The 20,775-nt window shown below is 37.5% G+C and overlaps 1 protein-coding gene across 3 annotated transcripts in view; it reads right to left on the reverse strand.

Moving 5' to 3' along the window:
- Window positions 1–271: 271 nt before the first annotated feature.
- ikzf2 (IKAROS family zinc finger 2) overlaps window positions 272–20,775 on the reverse strand; it is a 29,737-nt gene continuing 9,233 nt past the window's right edge. For 2 of the 3 annotated variants that reach the window (XM_051119541.1, XM_051119540.1), the window contains 6 exons: window positions 19,207–19,311; window positions 14,824–15,018; window positions 12,298–12,465; window positions 6,705–6,842; window positions 5,938–6,066; window positions 272–4,891 (listed from right to left, as the gene is read on the reverse strand). In XM_051119541.1, coding sequence (XP_050975498.1) covers window positions 4,164–4,891; window positions 5,938–6,066; window positions 6,705–6,842; window positions 12,298–12,465; window positions 14,824–15,018; window positions 19,207–19,311 — 1,463 coding nt within the window. In that variant the 3' untranslated portion in view covers window positions 272–4,163. The remainder of the gene's footprint in view (window positions 4,892–5,937; window positions 6,067–6,704; window positions 6,843–12,297; window positions 12,466–14,823; window positions 15,019–19,206; window positions 19,312–20,775) is intronic. The other variant, XM_051119542.1, reaches the window with a different exon arrangement.

Raw genomic sequence — 20,775 nt, forward strand, 5'->3', positions numbered from 1 at the left:
CCTGGCATTTGGAGCATCACTCAAGAAACACACGAGCCAAAGCAAAGGTCACAGACTGTGACAAGAAGCAGCTTTTTTGCAATGCTGGTGGAGCCCCGGCAGGTTCAGCGCTGTTAGAGGTCCCTCAAGGGCTTCTCAGAACACATCCCGTGTAAAATAAACAGGATCGCATGTCTGTGTCCAGATAAAACATTTAAACGTCCTGCTCCAGCAGACGCTTGCAGGTAGATAATACCTGCCTTGACCTGTCAGTCAAAACTCTGTCTGTCAGAAAGCTTTGAATGATAGTAATTAAAGGCAATTAAAATGAAGCAGTAAGGTACAAATGTGTTAGATTACGCTTTGGTTAAGCATAACAAACAGCCTCGGGGGCCTCATTGTTTTATACAAAGGTTAACAGAACAAAAAATATCAGGGACAAGTTTTCTTTAAAACTGCTTTTATTGAGTAAATTTGGCATACTTTTGCCTTTTAGCATAACTGAAACATAGACTAATCAGCAGCCAGAACCCAAACTATCTGGTTTATAATAACTTTTAAATATTAATTTATAAATGAATCACAAAATTGCAAAACCAATGATCCATATATAAAAGCACAATCTAATACCTTTAAAAATGCACACGGTCAAAACAACAATGTTGTAAAATATTATTACAATTTAAAGTAACATATATTTTATTATATCTTAAAATGTAATTTACTTCTGTGATGGTGAAGCTGAATTTTCATTATCATTACTCCAGTCTTTACCATCACATGATCCTTCAGAAATCAATCTAATATTCCTAATTTGGTGCTCAAGAAACATTTCTTCTTATTATCAATGTTGAAACGGTTGTGCTACTTAATATTTATGTGGAAAATTTATACAAAGTGTTTTTTAAACATTTATAGAAATCTTTTTTGATCTGTTTTAATGCATCATTGGTGGATTAAAGTATTAATGTCTTTACAAAATGCCAATCTTTTGAAAGGCAGTGTATATTACATTCAAATTATTCATGCAAATTAAAGTAATTACTGCTTTCTTTATCACCCAGTAAGAGTATCAGTCTCTTGCTGGTTTTTCCTGTAACACTGCATGTGTTTGTTGGTCTGACATCTTGGCTGCTGAGCATATCTGCAAACCGGAGAGGGGCAGTGGAAAGAAGAAAGATGGCCTTTGACTGAAACCACAAGTCCTTCAAAAAAAAAAAGGTGGGCCTCATTCTATATAAGACCACATATCTATTCTCAGTACAAGATCGAGAGATTCACACAAGCAACAATATAAACACCACACAACCATGTGAAAACAGTTTTGTGTGAAAATGAGAAGGAAAAGAGCGGAACAGACAGCAACAGGTTCAGATGATGACAGTATTTAATGCAGAAAAGCCCATGCTTTAAAAATCAACATAAAACGACACACTCCTTAAAGATGCCAAGGTTACAAAAGTCAACCTTACAAAGAGTTTTACAGTAGTAAACCTTGGTCTTACTTATAAGATGTCCATCTTTAAAAATAAAAATATATATATTTATATATTCATTTATTTCTATATTTGACCTTGGATTTCAAGTCAAATTGTACTAAACAATTCAATATTAATTCAAATCTCTCCAACAGTTCCATACAAATGCCTTATAAGAAGATTTTTGACAACACTGTACCTGAGAAAACCCAATAAAAGCGAACCGACACACAGCAAAAGATAATCCCCTTTCAACATTTTTACCAAAATATACTGTATATAATTCATACATTTATTCACTTATATAAAAATACACTGCAAACCCATGTCTTACCGCTAGGTCCACAGTGAATAAGTACAGTTAAAAAACACCTTTCGCTCACAAAAAAATATATATTTACACAGATGAGAAAATAGCAGTCCCATACACTTTAAGGTAAAAAGTGAAACCTGACTCTAGAGTGCCTTTCTCGTAATTTCAAGTACTCTCCACTGCCAAAAGTGTGTGGACTCCTCAAAAGAACACGTTTTGTTCATGTGCTCTTGTTCATTCGGGTTGTAAACATATTCTTACATCAATATTTCCTTCACCTTGTTCCTTTTTTTGAAAAAAAAAAAAAAAAAAAAAAAAGTGTAATATACAATAAGCTTTGATAATAATTCTATAAAATGCCCTGGAATTATGGAGCACATTCAATATCATGCCTGCATGTGACAAAAAAAGGATTTCCATAAAGATTTTCATGCTTCACAAGAACAAAATAAAATTCTTCAAAACGTTTCAGGTGTGATTTGTGACATTTTTTTGGAGGTGTAAAAAGGCAAGACGATATTTTAAAGAACAATAAAATGACATGTTCAAACAATATGAATGCATTTCCATCAGTGCCTTTTAAGTCTTTTTCCTCATAATAGTTTAAAGGGCATATTCACAGTTTTTTGGAGTTGTTCTCAAAGCAGAAAAGACAAAAGCAAAGCTTTATAAAACAATAGGTGCAACAAAGTCTGATAGTGATGTAAGGCTCTTTTAGCGCTGACATAAAAGCCCAACAAATGTGCAAGGGAGGTTCTGAACGTCTGCGAAGGCTGCGGTTGTACACTTTAAAGCTGGATTTATGGTTGTGCTACAAAATTCTTAATGTAAATATTCATCAACATTGAGTAAAAGACAAAAAGTATGAAAGAAGGGAAGAGAAACAGGAAAGGAGAATAAACGGCTACGTGAACATTCAAAACAGTCTACAGACGACTGATTTCAATGCCCTGAAAACAACGTGAAAATAGTCTCTACATCAAGTATGGGAAATTTGTTGAGGGGGTGAAACATTGTCTGATTAATAAACCATGTTTTATCTTTTAAAGCTCTTGTGCAGTTCGGGTTAGCGATGAAATCTCGACAGTAGTCGTCTAACTTCTATAAAAGTTGTTTTGTAAAGATCTGCCTTGTTCTGTTACCAAAACAATGTGTTAGCTAACTACAGTCGAACCAAAAATGCTTATGCAGTGCATATTTCAGATCAAAGCTCAAGAAAGTCCACTAAAAACACACAGGTCAATGTATGGGCTAAAAAATGCATTAGTTGACTGAAAAAGAACATCATAAAATCTAAACTCTAGTTCTGAGTTTGTGCTGTAACACTGAAGACAGTCAGAGGAGGTTGATTAACGAGGCATTAATAATGAGGCATTTGGTCTGAAGGCTGAATGAAATTCACAGATTTCAATCAAAAGTATGGCAACCCTGTTGTTAAAGCATGTTAATATAGGTGCAGGCTTGTTCCCTGTTGAATCACAGATGACAAAATACTAGCTAAACTACACACTAACCTTTGTTTGCTTTATCAATAGCATGGAAATAGCATATTTTCGCCCAAGGCCTCAAGCTTATAGTGCAAAAACAAGTTTATCAAGGCATGTCGCAGTGCTGTTTTCAGCGAAGTGCATAAGAATGCAAGAGATGACAGTAAGTGTGCGACAGCAGCAAAACACAGCGTGGAAAACTCATCTGCAAAAGTCTCCCGTTAAAATCTACGAGACACGAGGGGGATTGTCTTCAACTTCATTAAAATGTGTCTGAAAGATTTGTGCCAAACTAGAATAGCACCGGCATGAGTACATTAGCGCGAGTACCGAAGCTTCATTTCGTTCGCCCCGGAACTTCATCGAAAGAGAGCGAGCGATGAGAAAAGACGCTAAAGAGATACAAAACACTCCATAAAAGGCAAAACCGTGCCGTTGGAAACTTCAGCAAGGCACTAAGAAGCCACAGCAGAAAGAAGCTATGAATCAAAGTCTTTTTTCATATTCAAAACGAAGTGGTTTAGTTCTCCAGTGGTCCTCTGGTTGCTCGGTTTACCTGTAATATTGATCAAGGTCCGTGAAACAGGAATGACAGCATGCATCGAGGTAATACAGATGACAAAAAAAGAGAAAGAACTTCACAACTTTAGATAACACATAGCTGCTCTGTTGGAAGGTTCAGTACATATACAATAATAAACTGTGTGTGGGGTGGAAAAAAAAACAAACAAAACAAAAACTTAAAAACGAAACATTCACAACATAAATCCCCTCACCCAGAACAAAAAAACAGCTCCAAAATGAAAACTTTCTATTGGACCCAAACCTTCATATATCTGCCGACGGGTGCTCACGTAATGCTTCGGCAGTAAACTGATGCCGTCTGCAGTAAACTGACTGGGATTCTTAACGAAAGGTGTGCTCTCCGCGGACGATGTGCGAGGAGAACTCGTAGCGATCTTTGCTGCAGTGGCCGCAGATGTTGCACTCGAGCGGGTCTCTGTAACCGTGGCAGCCCATGTGGATGGTGTACATGACGTGGTCCAGGAACAGGACGCGGCAGTGTTCGCACTGGAACACTCTCAGCTCCTGGCCTTCGCGGCCGAAGACACGGACGCCGTCCCTGGCGGCGATGCGGGTGGCGTCGATCACCCTTCCTTCCTCCGCCCGGCCGAACCCCGGGCTGGATCTCGTCCTGGGCCCGGCGCCTCCGAGCTTGTCTCGAGGACTGCTCCGTGCCGAATCGGCCGAATCCTGTCCGCTGTTGCACGGGGACCCATCTCGGGCCAATTGAGGATTCTTGGGCCTGACCAAGGGAATCGCGCCGTTGGTCGGGTGTGGGAACTCTGGGTTCGGGTGGGGCAGCGGAGGAGCCTCGCGACTGCTGGGACGGTCCATGCGCGGGCCGAGCGGGTACATGGGATGGAAGAGTGGGTTCACCATAGGCAGGACTTCGGCCATGGAGAGGGATGGGTGATGGACAACAGGCCTCAAGGAGTCGGAGCCCAAGTAGCTGATGGCATTGCTAATGGAGTGGTCCATCAATTGGGCGTGCATCACCTCAGCTTCCTTATCATACTTAGGACCCATCTCATAGTTCAGCTCGGGGTACGAATAGCGAACCATTTTCTCACCTTAACAGAAAACATACATTAGGAACACCCTCAAAGTACTTTCCCAATTTGACAAAAAAAAAAAACTAACCTTGCAATTTACTGTAAAAAGTGCATTTATAACACTGTTACTATGGCTTTGTTGCATTAATGACGGAAAGCCCCGTTTGGAGACCGAAGTGAGAAAATTTAACCCCTGCATAATATGGATGCGGTAAACTGCTCTGGTGTAGTCAGTACAAGCAATGGCAAAGTTACAGGTGTGCAAAAACCACAGAATGAAAAAAAAACAACTCCTACTCATGCCTTTTTTTTCTCTCTTTCACTTTAATACTCAGTTTGATTTCCGCAGATATTGTCATTACGACGCATGTAATGAGTTTCATTTCAAATCATGTTTAATGTGTCAGATTGTGTGCATATATTTTATCTTTTTTAAGAGATCTTCCATTACAATTTAACTATCTCTTTACTTTTTAAAATGCGAGTTTTGCTCTCTGCTCCTTCATGTGGAAACTCAGCGTTCACGAAACGGTTGCATGTGGTATTTCAGCTCCAAAACCTGCATGTTACTCACTAACCACCAGCAATCCAGTTTAACCAGGCGCTAAATGCTCTGAAATAATACTGTGCTGTATTTAAATAAGCTATTGTCTTTATTTGTAAGCACCAGTGCAGCAGACTTTCTGAATTAGGCCTATAATGGCTTGTGCTTAATTCACAAAACCCAGCCCTGTTTGCCTGATACAATTACAGTTGCTCCTTTCATTACTAAAATCAGTTTTTTTTGTACATTTGTAGTGATTATGCTGGAAGTAATTTATGAAATGATAATTAAGTGATGGAAAAGTTATAAACAGATATATGTGCTTTAAACAAGCTTTCTTGATTTAAAGCAACGCAGACAACTTTTTGCATTATGCACATACACTAACTTTATTTGTGAGGTTGAAAACGTTTCTTGCGTCATGTGACCTGCCTGCATTCATTAGCACTGGTAGAAGTTAGAAGCTCAGTGCGTTGCATACAGTAGATTCAACCACATTTACTGCTGAGGTGACACTTACCCACAAACTTCTGTGGCGTGGTGCTCTTCCGTTTACCCACATTCCCCTGCAGTCTTTCAATTACAGGAGGCCGGTCAAAAGCCGTCATCCCAGCAGACTCCAGCGGCCTCTGCTCCTTTGGTACCTCCCCTGGGAAAAAGATAAAAGGATTCAGCTTATCAACAAAGCTGGTCCATAACACCTGGAGAAAACTAGTCATTAGCACGAATGTCAAAGTTTCACAGCCAGGTTGTTTTTCGAGCCCTAAATGTAATTCATTTTTCTGGAGCTTTCAAGACAACTCGGATTTTACCTAGAATGATAATTCTGAATGGAGAAAGAAGCTTCTTGCTGTCAGATGGTGTGGTTCGGACCATCTACCAGTAGAGGCTAACCATGCTAACCAGCAAAACCCCTTGGTGTCAACAAAATGTACCCCATAAACAATTCGATGTTGGTAATTCATTTTTTTTTTTTTTTTGGTTTTTCAAGAAACATACCAGCTTTGTGGAACACCGTTGTGTCATCCAACACGATTTCACAATAGCACTAGATAACACAGGGGCTAACCATGTTAAACCAGCAAAACCTTGACCGCTTGGTGTCAACAAGATGTACCCCACAAATGTAGCAATACTGTGTTAGTAGTTAATATTGTTTTGTTTCCAATAAACATACCAGCTGCGGAACACTAAGACGTTTTCACAATAAGTCACAATAACATTAGATCAATGAGTCGGAAAACCTTCATCTTACATTCTCAATGAAGTCATGAGCCACTCACTCACCTGGATACGGGCCAGGATTGGAGGTGGAGTCCATGCCGACGCTCTGCAAGTAATTATGACACCGTTCTTTGTGCTCCTCCAATGACGTGCGCTGCTTGTAGCTCCGCCCACAGTAGTTACACTTGTGTGGTTTGCCCACTAAAAAGACATCAAAGAGTAGCAAAATAAGTATTAAGATGTAAAATAACTCATTCAGACCGCTCACACAATCGAGTTTCAGTCTCCAACTGAGTAAGCGAGAAAGTGGGCACAGCCAGATTTTCGTGATGATGCAACCACTACAGCACGGTGAGGGGGTTTGCTCCATAGAATTACGTACTATAGTAGTAGTATTTGATATCGTTTTATCGTCATCGATCTGTTGTTGGCACCACGAGCGATGACTCGGAAAGTCTCTTTGAACGCTAAACAGAAACAGAGTGAGTGTTTCTCCTCAGCCGGATAAGGTGTGAAGTGATTCACAGTCAGTTCCACTCAGATTAGGTCAGTGCAAGGGCGATAATGCGGGACAGAACCTCCCAAGAAAGTTGCAAAAGGAACAAGCACCTTGTCCTTCCGTCGTGGGCAGAGGAGAGTAGGAGGAGGACGATGCTTAGCCTCCAGAAACAGATGTCAGTTTTCCAGTAGCTAATGGAACCATTCGTTCATCGATTCATTCCGAGCTTCATTCATCAATTGGTTGAGTCATTCACTTATCTGTCAAGTTTTTCTCATTCACTCATCGGTATCAAATCGGAACATAGCCCACCGTTACGTCTGCGCTGTTCTGTTATGTCAGCCAAAAACCTAATTGAATTTGAGACAGGGGCTGCTGTCAGCTCTGTGGTCAATCCTCTGGTAAAAGGGACTTTCAGAATTATTCATAAAGAGCGCGGCAGTGAAACAAAACAGCCTAGTGAATTGAGTCATACTGTATGAGCGCAGCTAACCAGTCACTTGCTGCACGTGAGAAAATAATGAAAATTCACACCTGTTACTAGCAAGCCTGTGGGATTACCTGTAAAAGTGTGCCAATTGTAAAAATACCCCCTACACTTTTCGGTAACCCTCTTCAAAGTGCCATAGTGCTTTCAGTCTGAAGCAAACAGTGAAAGTGAGACAGCTCCTGACTGAGACGCTGTGAAGTGACCTTTCACATGTACGACGCATGTCAAACAACCGAGGCCCTGTCACTTCTGTGGGAAAGGATGGATTACAGCAACACAATAAATAGCTTTGGTTCGCCTGGAATACAATGTATCGTACAATACTAAAACAGTTGAAGTTCAGATTCTAGTGGGTTGAAATTAAGCTCTAATTAAAAAAGAAAAAAAAAAAAAAAAAAAAAAAAAAAAAAAAAATATATATATATATATATATATATATATGAAGAGTTCAGATGCAAAACCAGCTAAAAGCCATCTCGGTCCAAAAAGCTCCTGACACATAGTATACATCCATAGTATACATACATCAAATACAGTACTTACATAGAAACCCATACAAAGTAGCTAGAAAAAATGCTAATTTTAAAGAAATCGTCAGATGGATTTAGAGGCTTTTGCATCTGAGCTCTTCATATATATATATATATATATATATATACACAATATAAAAATATAAAATAATATGCAAACTGTATTTCATTCATATAAAACTACAAAAATTAAATAAATTATTTGAAAGTATTATTTTAAATTACAACTAAAATGTATTATAAAATACTTATGTATTTTATTCATATAATAAATACAAATATATATTAAAATACAACATTAACAAATTTTAACAACATATTAAAAAAAAAAAAACTATTTTATTCATATGAAATAAAAAATAAAATATTTAAAAATATTAAAATATTGTTTTAAATAACAGGTTATTATATTTCAAAAAATATATGCATAATAAATGCATTTTATTCATATACAAATAAAAAAATATATTTATAATAAAATAAACGTAGTATAATAAAATAAAAACATCTAAAATAATATTTAAAAATACATATAAAATACAAATATATATGCTTACATTGCATTCATGTGAATTGTCACACCACATCAGCTGTGAATAATGACTGCATTTGCTTATCATTATTATGACATTTAAATAGTCTTTTTTCTCTTTATGTCATTGTGTAAATGTCAGGTAATCAAGGGATCTGGGGCAGACATCTATACGTCAAAGTTTTGGGGTCTTTATATGTCAGTGGGTGACTGTATTGGAAACAGTTTCACCTGATGAGACAACTCTGAAAGTGACATTTTTTGTCACACTTTCAATATTTCTAATAGGCAGGAGACAAATTTAGGTGTGTGCATGACAGCACATCAGAAATGATTTGGAGCAGACATGCAGAGGATACAGTGCATCCACACTGACAAAACGACACTATAAATGGAAAAAAAAGAGAACTGAATTGTTTGGTTCAGTGAACTGTCAAAAGCACCTGCAAACTGCAAAGTCTGGGACAGGCAATCACGCTAATATGCGATGAAGACAAACATGCAAACTTGTATAAAACAAGCGGTTTTATTGATTAATAGCAGCTGTTCAAAACCCTGTGAGTTCCTGTAGCAAAGTTTGGACGAATCAGAAAAAAAATCCCTGTCTAAGCACTTATTCAAATGCAAATTCATGCACATAGTGCTGCATTAAAGCCCTCTAAACCGCATCCATTCGGGTTGAAAACAGGAAACAGTGAGATGAGGATGACATTTCATTTCAAGTAAATGCCTATCAATTGTAGAGCATCAGCAAAAGTGCTCGACTTAGTCAACTGGTAGTTAAACATGCACCCAGCTTAAAGCATCCACTCCCAGAATCAAACGTTAGCCACTCACCTCACGTTTCTTATTTTACTAAGCTGCCAAAAGCAACCCAAAGCAAAGTCTCCAACATTATGACACACGCCTAAAACTGTGGTGCAACATATGCTGTTTCAGTTTCATCTTTTAGAGCACGTTTGTGGTCTGCGTGCATGCATATGGATTCCAGCGACAGCCATTTGTCGTTGATCGGATAGCCAGTGTTTTGCACGTTTTGACTTTCTCTCAACGTAACTTTCCTGGGCTGTTTGCCACCAATCCTCTTGTTGCCAAGGGCCAGAAAGGAAGAGGCCTTTCATGTGGCGCCCATTGCACAAGAAGCCGTCAGACCTGCTAAGTCACTTGCATTCCGCTCTAACTGAGGTGGCTGGCGGGAAGGCGGACGGGTCACTGCGGAGCAGGGATGGAGTTGTGGCAAAAAGGGCGAGACCGCCCCGGGCGACGTCACCTCTTACGTCCCTGAATTACTCCTTAAAACGACTCCTGCAACGACTACACGTCTCACACTGTGGTAGAACAAAGCTTTCTTGTGGCATCTCCTTACAATGCCTTTAGAAAAGGATGTGCAAATGAGTTAATGACTCTCATCGGCCACAACCGTTTATATACTGAGGTAGTTTGGTGCGTAGGCTTTGGTGGTAAAAGTTCTCGCACTGACATTTGATATCAATATGATAGACCACAACACACACACACACCACAAATTTTGCATAGTTAGTTAGTTAGTTATTAAACGATGGGGAATCTATACTACCAGTCTGGATACACCTACTTGTTCTGTATCATGACTATGACTGAACAATAGTCAAGTCATCAAAACTACGAAATAAGACAGTTGGAAGTAGGGCTGGGCGATACGGCCAAAAAAATTATCATGAAATATATATATATATATTTTTTCAGATTACTTGATATTGATAATTATCATGATAAACAACATTTTTTTTTTATTTCTTTTAAGTTTAAAGACAGATTTTTGCTACAATGTAAAAGTTGTAAAAAACAGACAGGTAATTGTGGCTTTAAACTATTCTTTATGGTCACAAACACTTCATGTTTTTTTCATTAGCAAAATCAGTAATATCTGTAAAAATTGTAGCAACCTCATTTTTAAATGGTAAATTTAATTACACTGACTGTTTGAGGGTTTTTTTTTTAATTAACCATAGCTCTTTCATAGTAGCATACATTTAGATCATGATAATAACAGATAAAACCACAAATATAGCACCTCAGTACCATGGTAAAAATGTAATATGGTTTCTAGGTATTTGTAACAGCAGTCTAAACATATTTAGGCTAGTATAAATGCATAAACGCTATAGCTCCTCCTTTAAAACATTTAATACATGTCTACATTAATAACATAATAAAATTCGACACAATACCCCTGTGCAGTTAGTGCTACTACAGTACATCTATGGTAAATGATGGCGATTTGTAGATTAAAATCCCTTCTGACTGTATCGTTGCGCACACTGTTTTATCTGGTTTTAAACCGAGATATGACTAGCGCTTCAAATGACTAGCGCTTTTTCGGTCCACCTTTGCACCATTAACATTATATCGATCATTTATCAAACTCTTGTTATCGTTTATCGAGGAAATTGATGTCGCGCGATAATTATCGCCCTAGTTGGAAGTGCTTAGTAACCACAAAAGAAGTTTTAAATAAATTGTTTTGTAATGAAATTCACGCATAGGCACGATTTAATGATAAAAAGCTTGTAGTCAGCAAGATTGCATTTGTGCTTTTTATACCTTTATTCAGTAATGATGAATTAAATCAATCAAAAGTGACATTTATAATGTGTATAATGTTACAAAAGCTGCATTTTGAAAAAAAAACATTTTTGAAGGGTCATGTGACACTGAAGACTGGTGTAATGGCTGCTGAAAATCTGGCTTTGCTTCACAGGAATAAATTACATTTTACAATTTAATTTATAATATGCTTTTACAGTATATTTAATCAAAAGAAATGTAACAAAAACATTTTAAAATCTTAACGACGGGAGTGTATTTAATATATCGATTTGAAGACTAATTTTTAAAAAAAATTTCAAGTCATGAGAAACAGAAATTCAGTCAATTGTGTGAATAAAAACACACAGTGGTCATCGGCCCCAGAAACCCACGACCATTGGCGCATATGCGAAACCAAAATGCAGCTATGTCTTTAAGAATTATTTCATAAATTCTGCCCACAAAAACAGGACACCACAGACATAAGCTGCCTGGCCTAAAAAACTGCGCTATCCCTGCGCTGTGATTAGAGCTGCAAAACAGGAAATGACAAAAGACGAAGAAAAGCAGCAAAACACGATGAGAGTGATAGGTCGCTCCTGCTCTCCCTGTGCATTTTAACCAAGCCGTCCCTGAGCAACAGCTCGTGAAGTCCCGAGCCGAGCGCTGATAGTATCATATGACCCGGATCTTCAACGATGAGGACTAGACAACTGATGGTGGGCTGATATGAAAGTGGGTTAGAGAGTGATGCTTCACCAAAGCGACACTTCCCTTTGGTTGACAGAGAGCATTTCCTTTGGTGAAGCGCAAGACTTGCAGGCAACACAGCAGCATGTCCTAGGTGGCCTAACCGCAGTGTTTGCTCTATACACGTCCCTCAGGACAGAACAGCTCTGCTCGGGTTTTCCAGAGCATGTCAGCTGTGGGCACAGAACCGCAATCGTTTTTGTAGACTACGACACACATTAATAACCACACTACCGCCCATACATGTGTCTTCTTATAGAAGTTGCATAGAGTTGTGGGAGCCTGACCTGAGTGTGTGCGCAGATGTCCGGTCAGGGCGTCACGGCGGCGGCAAGCGTAGCTGCAGAACGGGCATTTGAAGGGCTTCTCTCCCGTGTGGAGTTTGATGTGCCTCAGTAGGTTGCCCTTTTGAGTGAATGAAACCCCACACTGGTTACACTGGAACGGCCGGTCACCTGATGGACAGAGGATGCACAGAGTCACGAACAAGAGACACATGCTGATCACTGGCTGAGCTAATCTTAAAAAACATAAATACTGCAGTGTTTTCAGCGTAGCTGAGTCTTTATATAGACTGTCCACCACATAGCACATGCAGGGACTGCTGTTACCACTTGGGGTTGACTGATATATAAAATTAATATAAAAATATAAAATGAAGCAACATTAAGACATTTCAATAGTGGCTTTGATATAAACTGCAGTAAAAAAATAAAAATAAAAAAATAAATTGTATTTACACTAATCACTAGTCTAATTAAAATATATACAACCATCAGCTCATTTCTGAAACCAAAATGTCTGCATATCTTAAATATGGAGTTTGATTCCTTTTCATGAATTGGTTCAAACTGTCTGATTCAGAGAATTGATTATTGAAAAGTCTATTAACATAATGACATATCGCTCGAGACTTACTTATATAAAAATTGTAATTAAACTTTATTTGAAATACTACTTGTTCACAATGCACATTTCTTGATATTAAGCCTAAAATATGTTTTAATGTCACTATTGATGACGACTGTATGATCTTGTAACAATATCATTCTTTAAATGCAAAACATTTAAAGTGTACCTAAAGTATACTTGCAATAGTTCCACTTTATCACAATCAGATATACTTAAGTATATCTTTAGTTGGGACCTCAGCAGTACTTCCGCACAATTAAAGTGCAAAATTAGTACATTTGCGGGGTATTTTTATTAAGTACATAATATGTATATGTATTTTTTCGTATACTTAGCATGAAATAAATGGATTTTAAATACACTTTACTATATTTTTCACTAGGGTAGGTACACACTGGGGTTTATATTGGTGAATTTAAATAAAATTATTTTAAATTTGTCGACATACAGCAGCATTCAAAAAAAAAAAAAAATTAAGAAATGAATACTTTTAGCATTGATACATTACATTGATCAAAGGTGACTGTTAAGTCATTTACAATTTTATGATATTTTTTATTTAAAATAAAAGCAGTTCTTTTGAAATAATAAGATTTTTTTTTTTACCTTATGTCTGAAAGATCATGTGACACTGAATACTTGAATAATGGCTGCTGAAAATTCATCTTTGCCCTCACAGGAATACATTTTAAAATATATTCATATAGAAAACTCCTTTCAAAAACATCTTACTGGACTAAAACTTTTGAATGGTTGATTAATAAGTTAAAAAAAAGATGATAAAGGCATATCTTGAATGTCATTAAGAATATCTTGACTGTTATCTGGCTAAAATGGTAGTTTGACTCAAATTATGTTTCTCTGTTTGAAAAGATTCACCCGTATTAAACTTTTTTTTTTTTTTAATATATATATACAGTTCTCTATTATAATGTCATCAGAACTGTAAAAAACAATTACATATGATTTTTAAAAGTATCACCCATCTATGGTGGCTCTATTGCCACCATAGAATAACACACACTAACTGCTGGTTAAACATAGTTTTACGTAAATGATACCATGTGACCTCCATCATTGCCAATGCCACCAGATGAGCACTCCTAAGGATCTAAAGGATCTAAAAAATATGACACAACTATGATAACTATGCTAAATCTATTAGATATTAGATCCAATTTTCAGGTTTTGTTCATTGTCAACCTAATTATGTAGAATTAATTGGCTTACTCATGCATTAGACCTGCTGCGTGAGCACCCGCTCTAAATATAGCCGGTGACTCTAAAATCACACATTTGATGGACACACAGAAGTTTCAGTCGTCGGTTTCTCTAACCCCGCATTCAGCACGTTGCCCCAGCTTGATTAGTTGAACGTTTTCTCATTGTGTGCGGACATGAAAACCTGGAAAAGTGAAATATGACCCTGTCCTGTTAGCGTGTTGTCTGGCAGTATCAACGTCAGCCCTGGGCTTGGGAACAGGTTGTGGAGGATTCCTGGGATGTTTTCCCTGAGAATAACTCCTAGTCTTAACTATTGTCTTCTTACAGAACAGCTACCCGCTCCACACCCTTTTAACACTGAAAAAGGAAGAACGCATGAGTGACAAGCCTTGGTCACGAAAGGGTTATGCTATTTTAATGGGAAGTCAGTGAAATGTGTTCTGTCGAAACTTACTTGAGAAGTGTCACAATGAATTTAGCACTGTGAATTGATGGATTATGGTGCTAACGTTGGCCTATCTTTTAAAAAAATATTACCATCCTAAAATAATTCTTTGACTTTTCCATAAAGATTTCTGTTGTTTATGAATACACTTGTGCATGCTGACTTCTATATATTCTATGTATATACACACACACGTACAGAGACATATATAATCAATATATATTTTATTTACCATTATATTTACCATTTGGCAGTCTTATCCCCGTCTCATTTTGCACTTCTGTTCCTGGCCCAGCATCTTGTATATTATTTGGGCTGTCAATCATGGGCTCCTCCAATCCAGAGCCTTCTTCACCGCTGTGACCCGCCTCATCCGGCCTCCTCTCCGTCTCCTCCTCAGCACCTTCTTCTTGTTTGATTGTGCGTGCTGTAAGAAAGCATTCAAGCCTTTAAATGAGTTTTCAAACATTACAAAACACAAAAGTCAGCCTTCATCGCCCACTGCGCTGCAGTAGTTTCCATACACATGATCGAGAGCTAAAGTGAGAATTAAGACTCTTTTGAAATCACTGGTTACTATGACAGCGCAGTGACCAAGAAATCTGTCCTCCAACACAATAACAGCATCGGGATGACAGCAAACAGACGCAGCTGTAGTCTCTAGGGTAGTGAGGCAAACGGTGGGCAGGTGGAGTTCTACATGACTGACAGTGGGAGACAATGTAGAGGAGGTGGGCCAGCGCTTTGGTCTGGACTGTTTGGGCCTCTCCTTTTATCGCAGCGCGCAGGCTGTCGAACACCTCCAGGGAGGCCACCCCCACACGCGCAGACACACAGAGCGTGACAAAAATAGACATGCAAAGGGACGTATAAACACATAGCGACACGTAAACACGCGACAGCCCGGCCCTCAAGTTTTCCGTCTCAACCACGCACACTCTCCAGGTTTCACGACTGGTGGAAAAAGAGCAGGCAGCTTTCTGCGCCATCCAGACAAACCTGTTTGTAATTTTACCGTGAGTTTAATCTCTGGGCGAGAGCTTGAGACTAAGCTTTGAGTCACCTCCGTCTTTCCCGTCCGTGTGAGTGTTGTCCCTCAGGCAAACTGCTCTGCTGCTTCACTAGATTTGAGTCAAAGTCTGCGCGTATGACTGAATCTCTCTGATCCCCCTAAAAAAGGTCAGCGGTTCCCAATTTTTGCAGACGCTCACAACAGAGCAGTATCACTCATAAACACTATTCGGACGGGACTAGTTTTCCCTGAGGAGGTAAACATGTGTTTCACACTTCGTAGCACACTTTGTGATTTGTCAGAATTGTGTTTTTTCCTCCAGCAATCTTAGTGAAAATTACAAAGCAAATTGCCCATAGTATTCAATTTCTCCTGATTATCGACCGTTGAATACTCTAACTACGGCTAAATTTGTCGTTGTGCTCCCTAGGGCAACCTTTTGCCAACTTGTACTCATCTTATTGAATGTAGAAAGAAAAATTAATAAAATCCATAAGGAAAGTCTGATCAGTCTGATCAGTGTGAGGTAAACTCCATTAATTCATCCATTAGGAATATTATATCATATTTAGCACATCAGAATGATTTCTAAAGGATCATGTGATGTTGAAGATTGCGGTAATAGCTGCTGAAAATGTATCTTTACTATCACAGGAGTAAATTACATTTTTAAATATACTGAAAAAGAAAACAGCTTATTTATGTTGTAAAAATATTTCACAATATAACAGCTTTTACTATACTTTTAATCAAATAAATGCAGCCTTGGTGAGCAGAAGAGACTTCGGTAACAATTTAAAATAAGGTTCATTTGTTAACATTAGTTAACTACATTAATTAATACTGCATGAACTAAGAATGAGCAACAGCAGTTATTAATCTTAGTTAATGTTCATTTCATCATTTACTAATGCATTATTAAAATCAGAGTTGAAATAACAATGAATGACTATTTTTCTTAACTAACATTAACAAAGATGAATAAATACTGTAATAAATGCATTGCTCATTGTTCGTTAAAGTTATTTAATACATTAACCAGTGTTAACAAATGACACCTCATTGTGTTACTAAGTGTTAACAAAACTTCTTTTAAAAAATAATAATAATAATAATAAAAAATCTCAATTATTCAAAAAATATTTAGGTAATATATGGTAATTAATCTATTTATTTTTAAATTGCACATTTTAGAGCACATGACTTATTGAAACACTCATGCAATACAAACTCCCACCCTGGTGTCAACAGGTAAGATCCCATTCAAGTCAGTTTAGAAAATCCCCTGCATACAATGCAATACATATAAGAACACAGACTAGCAAAACTACTATCACATCTGTTTGAATATCTCAGTTTACAAACTGTTCACACACAAGGTTCACAGAGCTTTTGAAAGATATGTGCTGTGCGGCAGCGCCACACGATAACCCTCACTTCACCCGCTGGCACTTCCAACGAAGTATTACAAGCGTACTTGCTTAATATTGCACAAGAGATCTTCACTTTCAAAAAAAAAAAAAAAAAAAAAAAAAAAACACGTATGACTCGCATGAAGAATGGCAAGCCTCGTGCACAAAAACTTGCTCTATACCCACAGCAAAAGCGGTGCAATCCTGTCAACACATCACAATCGAACGCCGTTACCTTAATGTGCCGAGACGTATGTTTTTTCCAATTTCTATATCCATTCTGTCAATTACTGACCTTAGAAAACAGCTGCCTGTGGTTTAACTATCTCTAGCATACACGTTATGGAGTGTCTATGATGGCTGCAGCTGAGTGAACTTGAAATGGTTGCCTGGACAACATACAGAATCCTTTAGCATTCTCATCATCAACTGATCAAAGGAGATGAATGAGAACAAAACGCACTCAGTGCTGAGGATACATACACCCGAGCCAGCGGCTAACAGGCTCACATGACAAAAGCAGAGTAAACCGACATAGATGCATAAATAATGCGTCAGGTCTCTTTTCATTAAAATTCCACCTTTGTACAAAGTTCTAATTGCAATAGGCAATGTCTAACCCTTACAGTCAAGTCTGTGCATCCTTCCGCCTTTGAATGCAAGGATGGGGATAACTAAACTTTATGTGTAGGTTATACTTCTCTATAACCAGTAACATGTTTCTCAATATCCTGTGCAACATGACCATCAAATTATCTAGAAGAACAATCTCCATCTGGGATCATGGTCTGCACCTCCATCCCTTAGCGGCGAGCGCTTCTCTTTTCTCAGTATGCATTCTCATGCTGACGAGCCCTCCATTTAACCAGCAGTTGATTTTGAGGAAGGGACATGTCAAAGGCTGTGCCTATCCCGTCGTATCATAGATAAAGCTGCAACTTCTATTTTTCATACTGCAAGATAAAGGTCCTTCCTCTGTCCCTTGCAAGCTGATGCTCACTCATTTCTCCTTTTTCAGATCTTTTGCAACAGAAAGTGAGATACTGTACTTCTTATTCCGATGCTAAAGGGATAGTTAACCAAAAATGACAATTTTCTGACAATATTGTAAATATGACTTGAGTGCTATATATCAAATGCTTTGAAGCCATATGATAGCTTTGTGTGAAAACAGATCAATTCAGTATTTACTGATAATCTTCCTTTCTTAAGAAGTTGTTAACATGACAACTACTGACTGAATCTTTGATTCAGTGAGTTGAAACAAACGAACAAACCATTCAAACAAATTTTATGAACTGAATCAGTGATTCCTATAAAAACGTCAAAAGAATGATTCACTTAAAAACAGAGATCATTACTTCTGCCTTAGCTCTCTTTGGCATGTTTGTGAGTGACTAAAACGTCCTTCTCTCTACATATGAAGATATATGATTTGGAAGACTTTAGATACAGTCATGTGGCCTATATTTATGAATTTTGCCTCCTTTTTGAAGCCTAAAGGTTGTAGTCATTAAGTTTAAAAGCTTGGATAAAAAGGTACAAAGCTGTCAATGGGGCGGTACCCTATGGTACAAAAGCTAAAAGGTCTTTGTACCTCCCGTAAATGGTACATATTAGTACCTTAAATGGTAGTTTGAAAGTAAATGACACCCTAAATGGCACTTTTAAAGGGTCAGATTACCTAAAAGTTAAATTCTGTCACTACTTACTCACCTAGACATCGTTCAAATAGTCCATAATTTTACGAAGCTACAAGATTACAAAAACAACAACTTCTTCTCTTCCACTTCACTGTCCTCCACTATTATCAAGAGTACCACCATGATCTCCTTACTACGTTTCTGGGTCTGGGAACATTTCAGTTACATTGCTGTCTATGGAGGGTTAGAAAGCTCTCTGGAATCATCAAAAATATCTTAATTTGTGTTCTGAGCAATTATTGACAGAATTTTCATTTTTTGATGAACTATCCCATCCAAAGTTCATATGAGTATCTTTTAGCTTTTGTACCTTAGGCTAATGTTTTTTTTTTCTGAGAGTGCATGAGGGTGAGTAGGCGACATGACAAAAGACACATTTTGGGCGAACTATCCCTTTGAGATAATCTAATCAATGCACTGCATCTAAGAAAACTGAATGAGAACACATAGTGCAGGGAGTGGACTTGTTAGAAAACAGGCCTACTCACCAGCTGGGGAATCAGGACTTTGGGAACGTTGGCCATTGGGTGTGCTGGTCGACAGGTCCACCAGCATTCTCGAGTTCTCCTTCCTGGGAGAGCAGTCGCCGTTACCTAGGAGACAGACAGAAACAAGTGCACTGAGGACATCGCCTTGCTCCAGGCAGCGCAGCTATTGTGGCTAAATGCAGCTCTGAACTCAGATCTATACAAGCAGACAGTTCAAGGAACACCTTTCATAATCGCAGCACTTGGAGATTATCAAGTCAAAGATGAAACGGAATAAAGGATAACTGCAACAAAAACTCGTCTACATTCATTTCTTACTGTCATTTATTACTTTCAACTGTACGTTACTGTTCAAAACTTCCTACTGAATACTGTTTTTGTACGTTTATAGCAACTGCTGATTGGTTAATACATTTTCACCTAGTCAGTGTATATTGTATACCAATCATAAAATAATGTTATTTTTACTATATCATCTACAAGAAAGATGACCTTGCTTCTGTTTAAACTCAAGTCTACTGTAATCTGCTTCCTACCACTTTTTGTTTGCTACTCTAAAACTTAAATATACTACCTGAAATCTAAAAAACAAAAAACAAAAAAACAATTGGATAAACTAAGAAATGTGGTTAATGCTACAGTTCATCCAAATTAACAGATTTATTAAACGGAATGTTTTTAATTGCGTTCTATAATACTTGCATAATCTAATAATGCATATAAAATATTTACAGCAAAATATAACAGTTAGTGAATCAAATGTTTTTCAGGTAAGATGGGATCTATCTAAATAAATGGATTTAATTAAAAAAAAAAAAAATGATTTGACTCAAAATGTGATTTAATATTTGTGACCCTGGACCACAAAACCAGTCATAAGTGTTAAATTGAGATATCTGAGATTTATTTAAGAGATTATCTAAATAAATAAGCTTTCCATTGTTGTATGGGTTGTATTTGGCTGAGATACAACTATTTGAAAATCTGGAATCTGAGTGTACAAAAATAAATATTGAGGAAAAATGTTGTCCAAATGAAGTTCTTAGCAATGCATATTAGGTTTTGATACATTTACGGTAGTAACTTTACAAAATATCTCCATGAAACATGATCTTTACTTAATATCCTTATGATTTTTGCTTAAAAGAAAAAAAAAATCAATAAAATCAATCATTTTGATCATTACAATGTATTTTTGGCAATTGCTAAAAATATACCTATGCTACTTAAGACATGTTTTGTGGTTCAGGGTCACATTTAAAGTAATATTTATTAAATAGCAAAATGACTGAATCAACCAGACTGATTACACAACTGCTTTTTCACTTTCTGTACTTAATGCTTTAATACTTTAATAGATCTATTTAAAATGTTCTATGATCCTGCATAATACTCGCTGATAACTTAGTAAAGGAGATCAAGGTATCCAATGATTTTCAGGTACTGTATACACTAACTGCTTTTAATAGCACCCGTCTCTGTTACCAGAGCTGAAATTTCTCCAGGGTCAGTGACCAGCTCAACACTTCAGTTTATAGAGACGGTGTGCCATCGTCTCATGTGGGGAGA

Source organism: Labeo rohita, chromosome 9 (genome assembly GCF_022985175.1).
Source record: "Labeo rohita strain BAU-BD-2019 chromosome 9, IGBB_LRoh.1.0, whole genome shotgun sequence".
Lineage (NCBI taxonomy): Eukaryota > Metazoa > Chordata > Actinopteri > Cypriniformes > Cyprinidae > Labeo > Labeo rohita.